Below are 19,931 nucleotides of genomic sequence, written 5' to 3' on the forward strand. Positions count from 1 at the left end.
TGAAAGATGATGGAAGCAACTTTGTTGAGTGGGCTCGTAATCTGAGGCTTATCCTCACGGCTGACTGATGACCCACAAGTATAGGGGATCAATCGTAGTCCTTTCGATAAGTAAGAGTGTCCAACCCAACGAGGAGCAGAAGGCTGTGATAAACGGTTTTCAGCAAGGTAATAACTGCAAGCACTGAAAGTAGCGGTAACAAGTGATGATGTAGCGAGGTGAAACGTAGCAAGTGAAAAGTAACAAGTAACAAGTAGTAGCAATGGTGCAGCAAGTGGCCCAATCCCTTTTGTAGCAAGGGACAAGCCTGAACAAAGTCTTATAGGAGGAAAAACGCTCCCGAGGACACACGGGAATTTATGCCATGCTAGTTTCATCATGTTCATGTGATTCGCGTTCGTTACTTTGATAGTTTGATATGTGGGTGGACCGGCGCTTGGGTACTTCCCTTACTTGGAAAATCATCCCACTTATGATTAAACCCTCTCGCAAGCATCCGCAACTACGAAATGAGAATTAAGACAACGTCTAACCATAGCATTAAACTAGTGGATCCAAATCAGCCCCTTACGAAGCAACACATAGACTGGGGTTTAAGCTTCTGTCACTCCAGCAACCCATCATCTACTTACTACTCCACAATGCCTTCCTCTAGGCCCAAATATGGTGAAGTGTTATGTAGTCGACGTTCACATAACACCACTAGAGGAAAAGACAACATACAACATATCAAAATACCGAACGAATACCAAATTGACATGACTATTATTAGCATGACTTATCCCATGTCCTCAGGAACAAAAGTAACTACTCACAAAGCATAATCATAATCATGATCAGAGGTGTAATGAATAGCATCAAGGATGTGAACATAAACTCTTCCACCAAGTAATCCAACTAGCATCAACTACAAAGAGTAATCAACACTACTAGCAACCTTACAAGTACCAATCGGAGTCGCGAGACGGAGATTGGTTACAAGAGATGAAGTAGGGATTGGAGAGGAGATAGTGCTGATGGAGATGTTAATGAAGATGCCTCCCCTCTGACGAGAGGAGTGTTGGTGATGACGATGACGATGATTTCCCCCTCCGGGAAGGAAGTTTCCCGAGCAGGATCGTCATGTCGGAGCTCTAGATTAGATCTGCTCAAGCTCTGCCTCGTGGCGGCGGCGAAACCACGAAAAAGCTCACGATTGATTTTTTTTTCTGGAACGAAACCCTTCATATAGCAAAAGAGGGGGCCAGTGGGCCGTCAGGGAGCCCACAAGCCGTGTAGCCACCACCAGGGGGGTGGCGGCTACCAGGCTTGTGGGGTCGTGGTAGCTCCCCTTTGGTACTTCTTTCGCCCAGTATTTTTTATATATTCCCAAAAAATTCCACGTAAATTTTCAGGGCATTTGGAGCTGTGCAGAATAGAGGACTCAGATTTGCTCCTTTTCTAGTCTAGAATTCCAGCTGCCTGAATTCCCCCTCTTCAAATAAACCTTGCAAAATAAGAGAGAAAAGGCATAAATATGGTACCACAAAGTAATATAACAACCCGTAAAGCGATAAATGTCAACATGAAAGCATGATGCAAAATGGACGTATCAACTCCCCCAAGCTTAGACCTCGCTTGTCCTCAAGCGAAAACCAAGTTCCATAAACATGTCCACATGTTTAGGTACGAAGGTGTCGATAAAACATAATACGGACATGAGGGCATCATGATCACACATAGAACAGCAATACATCATAAAGATTCTTATGGGAAAGTAACAATTCCTTCACAAAGCAAAGTATGAAGCAAAAACCTTACCGAGAAGTAACCAACAACAGTCCAAAGTCATTGAAGCAATTGCAATTTATCATAACATCAGAAAGAGTCAAATAAGAGCTTGTAAGGCAAACCCACATACTCAATCATCTCTTTTATTTTCCACAATTGTTACAACTCACGTGGTACTCATGGTATCAAAGTTTCAGCTGGACACAGAGGAAGATAGGGGCTTATAGTTTTGCCTCCCAACCACTTACCTCAAGGGTAAAGTCAACAATAATAAAGCATAAGTACTCATCTCCAAGTTGATATATGAATATAGATCTTTCCCAAGCATGTGACGGTAGCCAAGACAAAGGAAAAATAGGGAATTGGTGAAGATCACCATGACTCTTACAATGGCAAAAAGTAAAGGTGCAAGATAGGCCCTTCGCAGAGGGAAGCAGAGGTTGTCATGCACTTTTGAGGTTTGAATGCGTGTCCTCTTAGTGCGGAGGAATGCCACTTTATATTGCCTCCTGTGATAAAGAACTTTATTATGCAGTCCATCGCTTTTATGTCTTCCTCATCACAGGTTCGTACAAAGATTATTTTCCACACACTAATATATCATACATATTAGAGAGAAATTTTTATTGCTTGCACCGATGACAACTTACTTGAAGGATCTTATTCAATCCATAGGTAGGTATGGTGGACTCTCATGGCGAAACTGGGTTGAAGATTTATGGATGCACAAGTAGTATCTCTACTTAGTGCGGGAGTTTTGGCTAATATGAGGTGGAAGCGATTGTCACATGCTAAGGGATCTCTACTCATATAACATTGTTTGGAACCAAGCAAACACAATTCATTATGTTGTCTTCCTTGTACAACATCTACTCCTAAGCATGTAATAGTTTGGTGAGTGCTCACAATTGTAAAAAGTGTCTAAGATGATATATTTATATGTGAACCTCTCTTTCCTTATTACTTCTTATTAATTGCAACAATGACTGAGGTCTATGTTGATTCATTCTCAACAAGTTTCAATCATCATCCGTGTCATATGTGAAGCTATCACTTTCCATAAGATCATCTCATGATATTTCATGCTATCGTTCTTTTCATACTTTTGATCACGACACAAAGCAAAGCCCTTGACTAAGATACTCTTTATTATATATCTCGCAAGTTCGAATACAAAGGGGGAGAGACAAAAGCAAAAGACTCAAACTAAACACTAAAGACTTATTCCACTAAGAGAAGAAATAAAAACTGAAAAGGAAAGAACTAAAACAAAGGTAAAAGCAAAAGATATAAAGGTGATATGATACCAGGGCAACTCCCCCAAGCTTGGCAAAAGCCAAGGGGATTGCCCATACCAATGCTTAGTTGTCTTCCTTTGGTGGTGATGGTGGTGGAGTTGTTGCCTTTGATTCCAAGAGAGCTATCAATCTTTGATTTATACCTTTGAGATCCGCGACATGGTTTTCCAGCAAAACAACTTCACGAGAAAGGGAAGTATTGCGGGCACGAGTTGTTTCATAAAACCTCAAGAGTTCAATCAAGGATGGAGACAACACGTGGAGGAAGGGTTGGAGAAAATCTACTCCTTCAACGTCTTCAATGTTGAACATAGGTTGAACTTCCTCCCTAGCTTGGGTTTTCTCCTTAGCTTTGTCCCTGGCTTCCGTGACTTCTACTGTTTTCAGACCAGGATCTACTTCTTCATGAACTTGGGGAAGATCATTCTCCCCAACAGATTCCTGAGACATATTTGCTCTAAATCTGCGGCAGACAACAGGCTCGAAACGAAAATAAAGGAAAACTGCACGATACGGAGATCAAAACCTTCGGGTGTATATATAATGATTTTTCTGAACCAGAAGGAGTGCTCCGCAAGAAAACGGAGTTCGGGAGGCACACGAGGTGCCCACAAGCCCTCTAGCCGCCACCAGGGGGTAGGTGGCGGCTACCAAGCTTGTGGCCGCCTCGTGCGCTCTCCGGACTGCTTTTTATTTTTCTAATTTTCCAAAAATTCCAAAACGGAGGAAATTTCCTATTGGAAAAGTTTCGGAGTCCAATTAATTACCGAAACAGATACCTCTTCGTTTTCAGGGTCTGAAACAGGCTGATAAACATCCCTTATGTACTCCTCTGGAGTTATGACATTGATGATATTGGTCTCAACATTTATGGGAGTACCGGAGATATAATGCTTGATTCTTTGCCCATTTACCACTCTAGGAAAATTGCCTTCCGTGTTATTGATTTTGATGGCACCGGAACAATATACTTCCTCGACAACGTAAGGACCTTCCCATTTAGAGAGAAGCTTGCCTGCGAAGAATCTTAAGCGAGAATTGTATAGCAGGACATAATCACCTACATTGAACTCTCATTTCTGTATTCATTTATCGTGCCATCTCTTAACCTTTTCCTTGAACAACTTGGCATTCTCATATGCCTGGGCCCTCCATTCATCTAATGAGTTGATATCAAACAACCGCTTCTCACCGGCAAGTTTGAAATCGAAGTTGAGCTCTTTGATTGCCCAATAAGCTTTGTGTTCCAGCTCAAGAGGTAAATGACAGGCCTTACCGTAAACCATTTTATACGGCGACATGCCCATTGGATTCTTATAAGCAGTCCTATAAGCCCATAGTGCATCGTCAAGTTTGCTAGACCAATTCTTTCAAGATCTATTGACAGTCTTTTGTAGGATCAATTTGATCTCCCTATTACTCAACTCCACTTGACCACTAGACTGAGCATGATAAGGAGATGCAACTCTATGGTTGACATCATACTTAGCGAGCATCTTGCGGAAAACACCATGAATGAAGTGTGAACTGCCATTAGTCGTCAGATATCTAGGGACTCCAAATCTTGGGAAAATGACTTCTTTAAGCATCTTAATAGAGGTGTGGTGATCAACATTTTTAGTGGGGATAGTTTCTACCCACTTAGTGATGTAATCCACAACAACTAAGATGTGAGTGTACCCATCGGAACTCGGGAAGGGTCCCATATAATCAAAGCCCCAGACATCGAACGGTTCAATGACAAGTGAATAGTTCATAGGCATTTCCTCACGTTTACTGATATTCCCTATTCTTTGGCATTTGTCACAAGACAAGACAAACTTACGGGCATCCTTTAAGAGAGTGGGCCAATAGAAACCTAATTGCAATACCTTATGAGCAGTTCTATCTCCAGCATGGTGTCCTCCGTAGGCTTCGGAATGACACTTCTGCAAGATCTGTCCCTGTTCATGTTCAGGCACACAACATCTGATAACACCATCTACTCCTTCCTTATAAAGGTGAGGATCATCCCAAAAGTAGTGTCTCAAATCAAAGAAGAATTTCTTGTTTTGCTGATAGGTGAAACTGGGTGGTATGTATTTGGCTACGATATAGTTTGCGTAATCAGCATACACGGTGCAGTATGTGAAGTGCGGATGACATTTAATTGCTCATCAAAAAAGTTGTCATCAATAGGTCGTGGGTCATCAAGGACATTCTCCAGCCTAGACAAGTTATCTGCTACAGGGTTATCAGCGCCCTTTCGGTCAACAACGTGCAAATCAAATTCCTGTAGCAGGAGAACCCATCTGATTAGCCTAGGCTTAGCGTCCTTCTTCTCCATAAGGTATTTAATAGCAGCATGATCAGAGTGAATAGTGACTTTGGAGTCAACTATATAAGAACTGAACTTTTCACATGCAAACACGACTGCTACAAACTCCTTTTCCGTAGTGGCATAGTTTATTTGGGCACTGTCTAGAGTTTTACTAGCGTAGTGAATGACATTCAACTTCTTGTCAACTCTTTGTCCTAGAACAGCACCAACAGCATAATCACTAGCATCGCACATGATTTCAAAGGGCAAGTTCCAGTCAGGTGGTTGAACAATAGGTGCGGTTATCAAGGCCTTCTTAAGTATTTCGAAAGCTTCCTCACAATACTCATCAAAAACAAAAGAACATCCTTCTACAAGAGGTTGGTGAGAGGCCTAGAAATCTTAGAGAAGTCTTTAATGAACCTTCTATAGAAACCAGCATGACCTAGGAAACTTCGTATACCTATGATATCTGTGGGGCAAGGCATTTTCTCAATTGCATCAACCTTAGCCTTATCAACTTCAATGCCTCTTTCAGAGATTTTGTGTCCTAAGACGATGCCTTCATTAACCATAAAGTGGCACTTCTCCCAATTCAAGACGAGGTTGGTATCTTTGCATCTCTGTAAGACTCGATCAAGGTTGTTGAGGCAATCATTAAAGGAAGACCCGTAAACGGAGAAGTCATCCATGAAAACCTCGACAATCTTTTCACAAAAGTCAGAGAATATAGCCATCATACATCTTTGAAAGGTGGCAGGTGCATTGCATAAGCCAAAAGGCATACGTCTATAAGCAAAGGTACCGAAGGGGCAGGTGAAAGTGGTTTTCTACTGATCAGATTGTGCAACAGGTATTTGCGAGAAACCTGAATAACCGTCTAGAAAGCAGAAGTGTGTGTGTTTGGATAGCCTTTCTAGCATTTGGTCGATAAACGACAAAGGATAATGATCTTTCCTGGTTGCCTTGTTCAGTTTTCGGAAGTCTATCACCATCTTATAGCCAATAATAATCCTTTGTGGGATTAATTCATTCTTATCATTAGGAACGACGGTGATACCTCCCTTCTTAGGTACGCAATGTACTGGACTTACCCAATCACTATGAGCAACATGATAAATGATTCCTGCTTCCAGAAGCTTTAATATTTCTTTTCTCATGACCTCTTCCATCTTAGGATTCAATCTCCTTTGATGATCAGCAACTGGTTTGAAGTCAGGATCAGTTTTAATCTTGTGCTGGCATAGAGTAGGACTAATGCCCTTAAGATCATCAAGAGCATATCCAATAGCATCACGGTGCTTCCTCGGAGTTTTGAGTAACTTTTTTTCTTCATGCTCTGAGAGGAGAGCACTAATAATAACAGGATATATCTCCTTCTCATCAAGATATGCATATTTAATAGTATCAGGCAACTGTTTTAGCTCGAACACAGGATCACCCTTTGGTGGGGGAGGATCCCCAAGCAGTTCAAGAGGCAGATTATTCTTGAGAATAGGATATTGTTCTAAGACAATTTTATCTATCTCATCTCTTTCCTCCATATGCATATCATTTTCATGCTCAAGCAGATATTGCTCTAAAGGATCCGTAGGAGGTATGGCAATAGAGGCAAGAGCAATGATTTCATCCCTACCAGATGACTCTTTTTCATGGGGTTGTCTTCCAAACTTGGAGAAGTTAAATTCATGAGACACACCTTCGTAACTAACAGTAACAGTCTGCTTAATGCAATCAATGTGAGCATTGATAGTGTTGAGAAAGGGTCTACCGAATATGATGGGACAAAAGCTATCTTGTGCAGTACCAAGGATGAGGAAATCAGTAGGATACTTCGTCTTACCACACATGACCTCTACGTCTCTCACAATTCCCAGAGGGCAGATAGTGTCTCTATTAGCTAGCGTAATAGTGACATCAATGGGTTCTAACTCAGCAGGTGCACTCTCATATTTGATTTCATCATATAGGGAAGGGGTATTGCACTAACACTAGCTCCCATATCACATAAACCATGGTAACAGTGATCTCCTATCTTGACAGAAACAACGGGCAGTCCAACTACAGGTCTGTATTTGTCTTTCGCGTGAGGTTTAGCAATTCTAGCAGAGTCCTCACATAATTTGATAACATGCCCGTCTATGTCTTCGGCTAAGAGATCTTTGATAATAGCAACACTAGGTTCAACTCTAATCTCCTTAGGGGGTGCAAGTGGTCTAATGTAACCCCTACGTATCACAGTTGGAGCTTTAGAATAATCCTTTATCCTAGCAGGGTATGGTGGTTTCTCAGTGTAGGCACAAGGAACAACACGATCACTAAAAGCAATGACTTTCTCCTCAACTAAATTGGTTTTGGCTATGTTGCTTTCTACAGGAGGATGATACTTAAACCACTTCTCTTTGGGAAGATTAACATGAGCAGCAAAAGATTCACATAGGGAAGCTACTATCTCAGAGTCAAGTCCATACTTAGTACTAAAATCTCTAGAAGTGTTTGTTTCAACAAAAGATTTAACGCAATCAAACTGGAAATTCATACCTGACTCCTAACCTTTTTCCAGCTCCCAATCTTTAGAGTTACGTTTGATTCTTTCCAATAAATTCCACTTGTGGTCAATATCCTTCTTCATAAAAGAACCGGTACACGAAGTGTCAAGCATGGTACGATCTTCATGGGAAAGCCGAGCATAAAAGTTTTGAGTGATAATTTCTCTCGAGAGCTCATGATTGGGGCATGAATATAGCATTGATTTAAGCCTCCCCCAAGCTTGAGCTATGCTTTCCCTGTCACGAGGCCAAAAGTTATAAATATAATTCCGATCACGATGTACTAAATGCATAGGACAGAACTTTTGATGAAATTCCAATTTCAACCGATTGTAGTCCCATGATCCAGTATCATCACATAGCCTATACCATGTCAACGCCTTATCCTTCAAAGATAAAGGAAAGACTTTCTTCTTTACCTCATCCTCGGGCAAGCTTGCAAGCTTAAATAAACCACAAACTTCATCTACATAGATCAGATGCAAGTCTGGATGTGAAGATCCATCTCGTGTAAAAGGATTAGCCAGCAGTTTCTCAACCATACCCGAAGGAATTTCATAAAAGATATTTTCAGTAGGTACCTCAGGTTGAGGAACAACTCCTCGTGCTTCCGTTCGTGGTGAAGATACCCCGAACAAACTCCTCAAAGGAACAGTTTCCATAGTGACAAGTGACAATAAATTTTGGCACAGTATATAAATGTTTCCTTACCAAATTCCACTTACCAAAGGCGCTTCACTCCCCGGTAACGACGCCAGAAAAGAGTCTTGATGACCCACAAGTATAGGGGATCAATCGTAGTCCTTTCGATAAGTAAGAGTGTCGAACCCAACAAGGAGCGGAAGGCTCTGATAAACGGTTTTCAATAAGGTAATAACTGTAAGCACTGAAAGTAGCGGTAACAAGTGATGATGTAGCGAGGTGAAACGTAGCAAGTGAAAAGTAACAAGTAACAAGTAGTAGCAATGGTGCAGAAAGTGGCCCACTCCCTTTTGTAGCAAGGGACAAGCCTGAACAAAGTCTTATAGGAGGAAAAACGCTCCCGAGGACACACAGGAATTTCTGTCATGCTAGTTTCATCATGTTCATGTGATTCGTTCGTTACTTTGATAGTTTGATATGTGGGTGGACCGGCGCTTGGGTACTGCCCTTACTTGGACAAGCATCCCACTTATGATTAACCCCTCTCGCAAGCATCCGCAACTACGAAATAAGAATTAAGACAACGTCTAACCATAGCATTAAACTAGTGGATCCAAGTCAGCCCCTTACGAAGCAACACATAGACTGGGGTTTAAGCTTCTGTCACTCCAGCAACCCATCATCTACTTACTACTCCACAATGCCTTCCTCTAGGCCCAAATATGGTGAAGTGTTATGTAGTCGATGTTCACATAACACCACTAGAGGAAAAGACAACATACAACATATCAAAATACCAAACGAATACGAAATTCACATGACTATTATTAGCATGACTTATCCCATGTCATCAGGAACAAAAGTAACTACTCACAAAGCATAATCATAATCATGATCAGAGGTGTAATGAATAGCATCAAGGATGTGAACATAAACTCTTCCACCAAGTAATCCAACTAGAATCAACTACAAAGAGTAATCAACACTACTAGCAACCTTACAAGTACCAATCGGAGTCGCGAGACGGAGATTGGTTACAAGAGATGAACTAGGGATTGGAGAGGAGATGGTGCTGATGAAGATGTTGATGAAGATGCCTCCCCTCTGACGAGACGAGTGTTGGTGATGACGATGACGACGATTTCCCCCTCCGGGAGGGAAGTTTCCCCAGCAGGATCGTCCTGTTGGAGCTCTAGATTGGATCTGCTCAAGTTCCGCCTCGTGGCGGCGGCATAACCACGAAAAAGCTCCCGATTGATTTTTTCTGGAACGAAACCCTTCATATAGCAAAAGAGGGGGGCCAGTGGGCCGTCAGGGAGCCCACAAGCCATGTAGCCGCCACCAGGGGGGTGGCGGCTACCAGGCTTGTGGGTCCCTGGTAGCTCCCCTCTGGTACTTCTTTCGCCCAGTATTTTTTATATATTCCCAAAAAATTCCACGTAAATTTTCACGGCATTTGGAGCTGTGCAGAATAGAGGACTCAGATTTGCTCCTTTTCTAGTCTAGAATTCCAGCTGCCTGAATTCTCCCTCTTCAAATAAACCTTGCAAAATAAGAGATAAAAGGCATAAATATGGTACCACAAAGTAATATAATAGCCCATAAAGCGATAAATATCAACATGAAAGCATGATGCAAAATGGACGTATCACTGACCAAAAGCAATATGTCCTTGATGTTGCGCTAGGTGATGCACCACCCGCTACGACGACCCAAGATGTTTTAAACGCTTGGCTATCCCGTAAGGATGACTACTCATTAGTTCAATGTGCAATTTTGTATGGCTTAGAACCGGGACTTCAAATACTTTTGAACGTCATGGAGCATATGCGATGTTCCAGGAGTTGAAGTTTATCGTTTAGAAGAATGCCTGTATCGAGAGATATGAGACCTCTGATAAATTCTATGCTCGCAAAATGGAGGAGAACGGGTCTGTGAGTGAACACATACTCAGAATGTCTGGGTACTCTCACCATCTAGCTGAGCTGGGGATTGAAATCCCGCAAGAGGCTATCACTAACAGAGTTCTTCAATCGTTGTCACCTAGCTATAAGAGCTTCGTGTTGGACTATAACATGCAAGGGGTGAATAAGTCACTCGCCGAGCTATTCGTGATGCTGAAAGTCGCATAGTCAGAAATCCAGAAAGAGCATCAAGTGTTGATGGTCAATAAGACCACCAGTTTCAAGAAAAACGACAAAGGAAAGAAGGGTAACTCCAAGAAGAGCGGAAAACCTGTTGCCCCTCCGACGAAGAAACCCAAGGCTGGATCTAAGCCGGAAAGTGAGTGTTATTATCGCAAGGGAACTGGTCACTGGAAGCGAAACTGCCCCAAGTATCTGGCCGATAAGAAGGCGTCCAAGGCCAAACAAGGTATATTTGATATATATGTTATTGATGTGTACCTCACCAACTCTCGTAGTAGTTCCTGGGTATTTGATACCAGTTCTTTTGCTCACATTTGCAACTCAAAACAGGAACTACAGAATAAACAAAAGGCTGGCGAAGGATGAAGTGAAGATGCGCATGGGAAATGGTTCCAAGGTTGATGCGATCGCCGTCGTCATGCTCTCACTTCAATTACCATCGGGATTAGCGATGAACTTAAATAATTGTTATTTAGTGCATGTGTTGAGCATGAACATTATATCTGGATCTTGTGTATTGTGAGACGGTTACTCATTTAAGTCAGAGAATAATCATTGTTTTATTTATATGAGTAATATCTTTTATGGTCATGCACCCAATGTGAGGGGTTTGTTCATATAGAATCTCGATTGTGATGACACTCATGTCCATAACATTGAGACCAAAAGATGTGGAGTTAATAATGATAGCGTCACTTTCTTGTGGCACTGCCCCTTAGGTCATATTGGTGTAAAGCGCATGAAGAAACTCCATGCTCATGGAATTTTGGAGTCACTTGATTTTGAATCACTTGACACATGCGAACCATGTCTCATGGGCAAGATGACTAAGACTCCGTTCTCCGGAACAATGGAGCGTGCAACTGACTTGTTGGAGATCATACATACTGATGTGTGCGGACCGATGAGCACAGAAGCGCACGGCAGATATTGTTATTTTCTCACCTTCATTGATGATTTGAGTAGGTATGGTTATATCTACTTGATGAAGCACAAGTTTGAAACGTTTGAAAAGTTCAAGCAATTTCAGAGTGAAGTTGAAAATCATCGTAACAAGAAGATCAAGTTCCTACGATCTCATCGAGGAGGTGAATATCTGAGTTACGAGTTTGGTGCTCACTTAAGACAATGTGGAATTGTTTCACAGTTGACACCGCCTGGAACACCACAACGCAATGGTGTGTCCGAACGTTATCACCCGTGGCGATGCTTAAGTCCGTTCGAATCATGTTAGCAATAGCTGCATTTTTCGATAATGAAATCTCGCAGATGGATGTCAAAACAACGATCCTTAATGGGTTTATTAAGGAAGAGTTGTATATGATGCAACCCGAAGGTTTTGTCGATCCAGACAATGCTGACAATATGTGCAAGCTCCAGTGATCCATTTGTGGACTGGTGCAAGCATCTCGGAGTTGGAATCGGTGCTTTCATGAGGTGATAAAGGTGTTTGGGTTTATACAAGTTTTTGGAGAATCTTGTATTTACAAGAATGTGAGTGGGAGCTCTATAGCGTTTCTAATATTATATGTGGTGACATATTGCTGATTGGAAACAATGTAGAATTTTTGGAAAGCGTAAAGGATTACTTGAATAAAAGTTTTTTAATGAAGGACGTGGGAGAAGCTGCTTACATATTGGGCATAAAGATCTATAGAAATAGGTCAAGGCACCTGATAGCACTTTCACAAAGCACATACCTTGATCGTGTGATTTTGTTGCTATTGTTTTCTGCATGTCAAGTATACATTCCTATGACCATGAGATCATGTAACTCACTGACACCGGAAGAATACCTTGTGTGTATCAAACGTCGCAACTTTACTAGGTGACTATAAAGGGGCTCTACAGGTATCTCCAAAGGTGTCCGTTGAGTTAGCATGGATCAAGACTGGGATTTATCACTCCGTGTGATGGAGAGGTATCTCGGGGCCCACTCGGTAATACAACATCACAAACAAGCCTTGCAAGCAATGTGAGTAAAGAGTTAGCCACGGGATCTTCTATTATGGAACGAGTAAAGAGACTTGCCGGTAACGAGATTGAAATAGGTATGTCAATACCGACGATCAAATCTCGGGCACGTAACATACTGAAGGACAAAGGGAATGATATACGGGATTGTGTGAATCCTTGACATAGAGGTTCAACCGGTAAGATCTTCATAGAATATGTAGGATCCAATATGGACGTCCAGGTCCCGCTATTGGATATTGACCGGAGAGTGTCTCGGTCATGTCTACATAGTTCTCGAACCCGCAGGGTCTGCACACTTAAGGTTCGGTTACGTTTTCAGTATAGTTGAATTATTGATGTTCGTAACCGAATGTTGTTCGGAGTCCCGAATGAGATCCCGGACCTCACGAGGGTCTCCGGAATGGTCCGGAAATGAAGATTGATATATAGGATTTGGCTTCCAGAAAGATTTCAGGCATTACCGGTAAAGTACCGAGAGTGATGAATGGGTTCTCGGGTTTTACCGGGAGGAGCCACCCACCCGGGAGTGGACCTAATAGGCCCATGGGTGGCGCACCAGCCCTTAGTGGGCTGGTGAGGCCATCCCAATAAGCGTATTTCGGCCAAAGCATAAATAAGAAGGAAAAGGAAAAAAAAGAAGGAAGGAGGTGGACAAGATGGGAAGGAGTCCTCCGCCAAAAACGAATTGGAGGAGGACTCCTCCCTCTTGGCTCGGTCGACTCCTCCTACTTGGAGTAGGAGGCAAGCCACCCTCTCTCTTGTTCCTCCTATATATAGTGGAGGTTTGATAGGCTTTTTGCACCCCCAAACCTTTGTGAAACCGTCTATCCCTCCACTACTTCGTGACACCCCGTAGCTAGTTCGGTACGGCACGGTGAAGCCCTTCTCGAGTAGCTCCACCATCATCATCGCCATGCCGTCGTGCTGCCGGAGAATTCAGCTCCCTCTTCGTCTCTCTTGCTGGATCAAGAAGGCGGAGATCGTCATCGAGCTGTACGTGTGCTAAACGCGGAGGTGCTGTCCGTTCGGCGCTAGATCGGGACGGATCGTGGGACGGCGACGATTTGGATCACGAAAGCGTTCCACTACATCAACCACGTTTCTTAACGCTTCCCGCTTAGCGATCTACAAGGGTAAGTGGATCCGATCTCCCTCTCGTAGATGATCATCACCATGATAGGTCTTCGTGTGCGTAGGAAACTTTTTGTTTCCCATGCAATGTTTCCCAACACTTCGTCGGTAGCACCTTGTCTAGCAGTGGCAATGCACTGTCAGCCCAGGACGAGCGGGCCCGTTGATCCCTGATCAGGCCCAAACGGGCCCAGATGCGCCGCCGCATCCCAGATCCAGGGTGTCGTCGCATGTTGCCTCGTGCTGCAGCCCCTCCGTCTGCTCGTGCCGCAACCCCTCTACCTGCCTGCGCTGCCCCGCCTCCCACGCGACGGCCGCACGCTGCCCCGCCACCCACGCGCTTCGGCCACGCCACGTCGCCTCCATCTCGCGCCAGCCGCCCCGCATTCGCGCTCGCGCTCGCGCCGGTCGGGTTGCGCTCGCACCGGCCGTGCATCCTCGGTGCCACCCCAAGCCACCGCCGGCCCGACCGCGCGCCTCCACAATGTCGGTCGTCCCGCGCCGCCCGGACACCTCGTGGGGAGGGATGAGTCCCACCGCCGCCGGCCCGACCACGCGCCTCCACAAGGTCGGTCGTCCCGCGCCGTCCGGACACCTCGTGGGGAGGGATGAGTCCCACCGCCGCTGGCACGACCGCGCACCTCCGCAAGGCCGGCTGCCCCGCACCGCCCGGACACCTCGTGGGGAGGGATGAGTCCCGCCGTCGCCGACACACACACGGTCTTTGATCGACGGTGTCCCCTGGCGGCGATGAGGGAGGGGAGAGGCGAGGTGTGGGGTGGCGGCGGCGGGGGGGGGGGGGGGGACTAGGGTTGCGCCCGGGCCGCTCGCGGGAGCGGCATGGGGCGTGGGGAAGATTCATAGTTAGTAAGGGCAACTCCAACGGGCCGACCCAAACGGACGGCGATTTTGTCCGCTTTTCGTCCGTTTGGGTCGTCCGCCGGCCTATTTGTGTCCGCTTTTTTTAACGGTCTGCACATGCACCCAACGGGAAGCAAGTGGACAACAGCACCATGACAATATAATAATAGGAGAAAGATGAATGGGGTGGGTCAGCGAATTAAATAAGCAGGCAGAGGTGGGCGCGTGGCTGTGTGACAAGTAGGCCAGGCCGGCCATATGCGGACACAGGTAGGGCGGGCGCGTCCGCTTCATGTCCGCGCCAACGCATTTTAGTCCAAATTTAAGCCAGAAATGAATCGACGCGGATGTAAATCGAACGCGTTATGAAAATGGATCCGTGCGTTGGGACATCATTTTTGTCTGAATGGATCCAAACGGACGACGACGAACGAAATGGATCGCCATTGAAGTTGCTGTAATAGTACCGGACACCTAGAGTGCTCTCGCTGGGTGGCCCAGGCAGGCCTGGCGAGTGGGCGGAAGATACTGAAACTTGTCATAGATCGTGTTGGCTTCACATAATTCAGGCATCGATCCACATCGAGGCAAGGGGCAGATGGTACACCCCGTCCCTCTCGGGCAAGCGTACGGCCTCACCTCCGCCCCCAGCGAGCCAATAATGCCGCGCTGGTCGGGCCCGCCTGCCATGCTATGCTTGTCCCTCCCGGCCATTGCCTTGCAGATAGATGCACAGACGTTGGCGCGCCAAGCAGAAGCAGGCATGTAAATCGCGGGGGCCACCACTAGATTCCCCCGCTCACTGGATCAAAGCTGGAGGCGATTGAGTTGTTGCGCATAGCTATCTGCAGATATGACGGATTAATCAATCAATCCATCCATCGATCGGGGGCTCCCATCTCTTGTCAAACCTGTCGATCGATGCGCATTATGCTAGCTTTCGGCTAGTAGAAAGGTGACAGCGCCATACAACACGATCGACATGGTAGCAGCACCGAGAGATTCTCTCCCTCGAGTTAGTACCGCCGGCAAAAGATGAACGCTTGAAGGGTACTCCCTGTCTAAACAAATATAAGATCCTTCATATCACTGCTCTTTGCAGAGAAAGTATAAGTTGTTCGACTAACTTTTCTGTGAATAGAATTGAACGTATATAGACACGTTTTACTATGTTTGTTCACTCATTTCATTCAGTATGTTGTCCATTCTTTTTATTTTCTTTTGAAGGATATTCGTTTTCGCATGAACACGCAGAGGCGGAGGACCGCGTTGATGCAGTCACTTGGAATTGGTCTGCATTTAGCCAACGAGTTGAGCAAATTGTCACGGAATTTGTCAAATTCTGCATAGATATAGTGGCCATTGGCAAAGTTAAAAGGTCGTCGTCTACTCTACAAGGAAGAGATGCACCCCCTCGACCGGAAGAAAAATAAAATGGAAGAGATGCACTGTGGCATGCGTCAATGAAGGTGACATGAGGCCGTTTTATATCCTCCGTCATTCAGTCCGTCGCCCTTGTTTAAAGTTTTGTCCTCTCGTCGGCTCAAGGGCAAAGCGGATATGGTTTTATATGGTAATCGTCGCCGTCTTGCTTGTGTATGTGTACATGCCTTCACTTGTGCATAAATATTCCCCACCGAAGGGAAAGCTACAAACATACACTGATCGCCGATGCGCACAACACAAGTGAAAGACACGTATGTAGCAACCTGTGAACCCTGACGTGTCTAACCTAACATTTTCCTTGTTTTCAGTTAGTTTTGTATGTGTATTTCTGTGGAGAAAGGAGGGTTTCCAGTTACTTTTATGTAAAGGCCATCCAGCCCCTCATTTGCACGACGCATGATTGGGTTGCTTCTATTCTATGGTTATGCTTTCAGCTCAGGGTGTAGTGTATGTATGTACGCATGGGCATCGCAAGAATGCATAATTCCACGAGTGGTAGCGCCAATAGGCAAGCACATTGTCACATGGAGAGCTCGCCAGCTTGTCTGTCCGGCCAGTCCCCTTGTCAAACCGGCTCATGACTCTGTCTTGCACCAAAACAAAACCTATAATTGTATTCGGCATCGGGAGCTGCTTCAGACTTTTGAGCCATAGCCCACACTTTTATACTGCCCGGCGCTGCTGCTTATATGCACATATATATATTCTCATCCCTTGCCTCATTCCAAGCGCTTTGCTTTGGTTTGGTAGGTCTGCTCGCTCACCGCGCGTACCAGCTTGTCTCTTCTTCTTCTTCCTCCTCGTCGCCTTAAAAGGGCCTCTGCACTTTGCAGTGCCCTTTTCACTTCAGAGCTTCACTGTTCAGAGAGACTTCAAAGACCGTAGGTAGTGAGTGAGATAGGAGGTAGAGAGAGATGGGGAGGAAGCTGGGGCTGGACAGGGTGCTGGACTGCTTCTCGCTCGCCGTGTGCGCCAACGCCTGTGTCTGCATACAAGCCGTTGAAGACGAGGACGAGGAGAACGAGGGGAAGGCCCTGGTGAGCGCTCAGCTGGACGAGCTGCTCAAGCTCAAGGACTTGGGCGGCGGGGCCAAGACCCTTGCTTTCCATCTGGAGCCAAAGGTAAGGAAATAACTGACGCCGATTCTATCTACTATCTCTCTGAGATGCCTCTCCACAACATGTAATATTCACCATGCCACCCCCGTTGATGCAGACAGTGGAGCTGAGGGTGTCCATGCACTGCTATGGATGCGCGAGGAAAGTCCAGAAGCACATCTCCAAGATGGAAGGTACGAGACAGATGAGAACTGAACCTTGTGAATCATTTTTTCGGGGCTGTGTTGGGATTCTTTTTTTTTTTTAAAGTAGTGTTGGGATTCTTTTGACAGGGCCTAGTAGTGCTAAAAGTGTACAATCATGCTGGGGTGCCTGTCGTCATAAAGTTCCTATCATTTCACTCCAGAAAACAGTTGCAGATTTATTCAGCTGATCAGGCTGTAAACTTTGCTGATTGTTCACGGAGGGACAGCTTGATGGCTTGTGCTTTCCTTGATTATCTCAAATTCTCAATGCGACTGCTTGCCAACTTACACGACATACGGCGGATTTCTAATTTTCTCTTCCCTTTCAACGCCACCTCAATGTGTTGATAATTCAGACATGTCCAAGCGTGCATTTCTTACTGCTAGTAGTATTTGATAGAAAAAAGCAGGGTGTCCATTTCTTATTGGTGAGGCGGAGCATTAGTATATCCAGGATCTCGAAGTAATCAACGACTGTGAAATGTGGCGCGGATCTGTAGACCGGATAATTTTTCAAAGTAGAGTAGCGTCGTGGCTACCACATGGGCGGGGGTGTACTCTCACGGGGATAGGAGCACAGCGTCTCAGAAGTCCAGAAGCATTTGGAGCAGAGATAAGTCGCGGCCTGTCAGACGCGGGAAGGGAAAAACGCCCTGCGGCAGGTTGACCCCGGTGCGTCTCCAATCATTTTTTCAAACGAAACCCCAAATTTCTACTCTGCTCTGCCATCCTCGTTGCCGGGGTAGCGGAGAACAGTGAACACAGCCACGCTGCCGTGAGCTCCGGAAAGCTCATGGCTACTACACCAGCACTGTCGTGGCATGTTACGGAATATCGCAGCCGGTGACGAGTGGGCATCCGTCTCCATTCGATCCTGTGCGCCTGAGTTGGCTCCGGTGTCGTTTTGGCCGATGCAATGCATGGACCGGGTTCGCGCTGCCGCTGCCGCTGCGTGCATGCATGCTTGGGCACATCTGCACATGTTGCTACTCTGCGCATGTGCAGGGCTGCCTGCCTTTTCTGGAAAAACTTTTGGTGGCAGTGGCAGCACCGCCAGTCGGTGGCCAAGATTTGGTACTACTGCTGCTGTCCGCCGCGCTGATAATTGAGGTCGCCAAGCTGCCATCACCTTCACCGTACGGCTCACTGTCGGAGCAACGACAGGAGAAGGCGGTGGAGGCATCTGCATCGCTAGATATTAGTATTACTACATCCAATCTGCCACAAAAACTGTGACATTTATTTTGGATAGGAGAGAGTGATAGTTTTCTGTTAAAATGTGCTGATGCACGAGTCGAGTCCTGCTCCGATCATCTCTAACATTTGCTTCTTTTCTTGTGTGTCTAGGTGTGTCATCGTTTGAGGTGGATTTGGAGAACAAGAAGGTGGTCGTGACGGGGGACGTGACGCCCTATGAGGTGCTGGCGAGCGTCTCCAAGGTGATGAAGTTTGCGGAGCTGTTGGTGGCACCCAAGTCCCCGCCTCCGAGTAGATAGATCATGATGATGATGATAAGCTGATAGGATGGATGCGACACATTTCACTGATGAAATCAAAATATATGTCGTGATTGTCATCGATCTCACAAAAGGCACGCGTATGTATCAGCATACGCAACCATGGCAATGAAGAAATTGTGGCAAATTGTAACTAGGAAATCAAGGAAGATGAGGGTGGTCGAGTCTAATTGGTTGATCAGACAACTATCCATACCTCATATGTGCGTACATACGGGTAGTGTTGATATAAATTGATGAGTATGAGGTATCTCTTAATGCTTGTACTCTCTCTGTATCGAAATACTTGTAGTTGGAAAAGAATACGTAACATGTCCCCTTAGATTGGATTGTATGTGTGAAGGGCATCCCGATCTGAGCGAAAAAATGTGTAGTATGGCTAGCACCCAAGGTTAGACCATGTGTTGTGATCATAGAAAATAACAGTTCTTTTTTCTTTTCCTTTTTTTTGTTGTTCTTGAAGCGAAGCCATGCAGGAAAGCATGACGTTTTACGTTGCACGAGATAAGAAGAGATTTCGTTAGTTCTCGGCCATCCACACACCAACAGACCTAGAGACCTACTATCGCATAGCGCGCCCCTGTTTGCGCCGGTCATGTGCGGGCGCCTAGTTTTTTATTTTCATTTCCGTTTCGATTATTCGGAAAACTAAATGTGGTCATGATTTTCAAAGCATGTTCTAGCATTATTTAAAGTTAATGAAGTTTAGTGAAATGTTCGCCAACTCAAAAAATATTCATTAATTTCAAAAAGAGTTCTAAAAATTATAAAATTGTTCGTCAATTAAATCATAGTTCATTGATTCACAAAATGTTTGCTGATTCAAAAAATATTCATACATTTCGCAAAATGTTAGGATAATGTTCATGAATTTTCAAACACATTTCCAAGAATTTCCAAAGATAAAATTCAGAGATTCTAAAGAAATCGTGCATTCAAAAAAATGTTAAACAAAATGAGAAAATTCGTATAAAATGTCCATAATTTTAAG

General features: G+C 45.0%; 1 protein-coding gene and 1 pseudogene across 1 annotated transcript; one reads left to right on the forward strand and one right to left on the reverse strand.

Annotated features, from left to right (window-relative positions):
• The window catches only part of LOC123441869, a 35,832-nt pseudogene extending 21,632 nt beyond the window's left edge, over window positions 1-14,200 (reverse strand).
• Window positions 14,201-16,642: 2,442 nt separating this feature from the next.
• On the forward strand, window positions 16,643-19,198 carry LOC123444294 (protein SODIUM POTASSIUM ROOT DEFECTIVE 2-like). Its single transcript, XM_045120974.1, has 3 exons — window positions 16,643-17,241; window positions 17,336-17,411; window positions 18,771-19,198. The coding sequence occupies exons 1-3, from the start codon at window positions 17,035-17,037 to the stop codon at window positions 18,917-18,919; spliced, it is 432 nt and encodes a 143-aa protein (XP_044976909.1). The 5' UTR covers window positions 16,643-17,034; the 3' UTR covers window positions 18,920-19,198.
• The last annotated feature ends 733 nt before the right edge of the window (window positions 19,199-19,931 follow it).

The sequence above is a fragment of the Hordeum vulgare genome, chromosome 3H (genome assembly GCF_904849725.1).
Source record: "Hordeum vulgare subsp. vulgare chromosome 3H, MorexV3_pseudomolecules_assembly, whole genome shotgun sequence".
Taxonomy (NCBI): Eukaryota; Viridiplantae; Streptophyta; class Magnoliopsida; order Poales; family Poaceae; genus Hordeum; species Hordeum vulgare.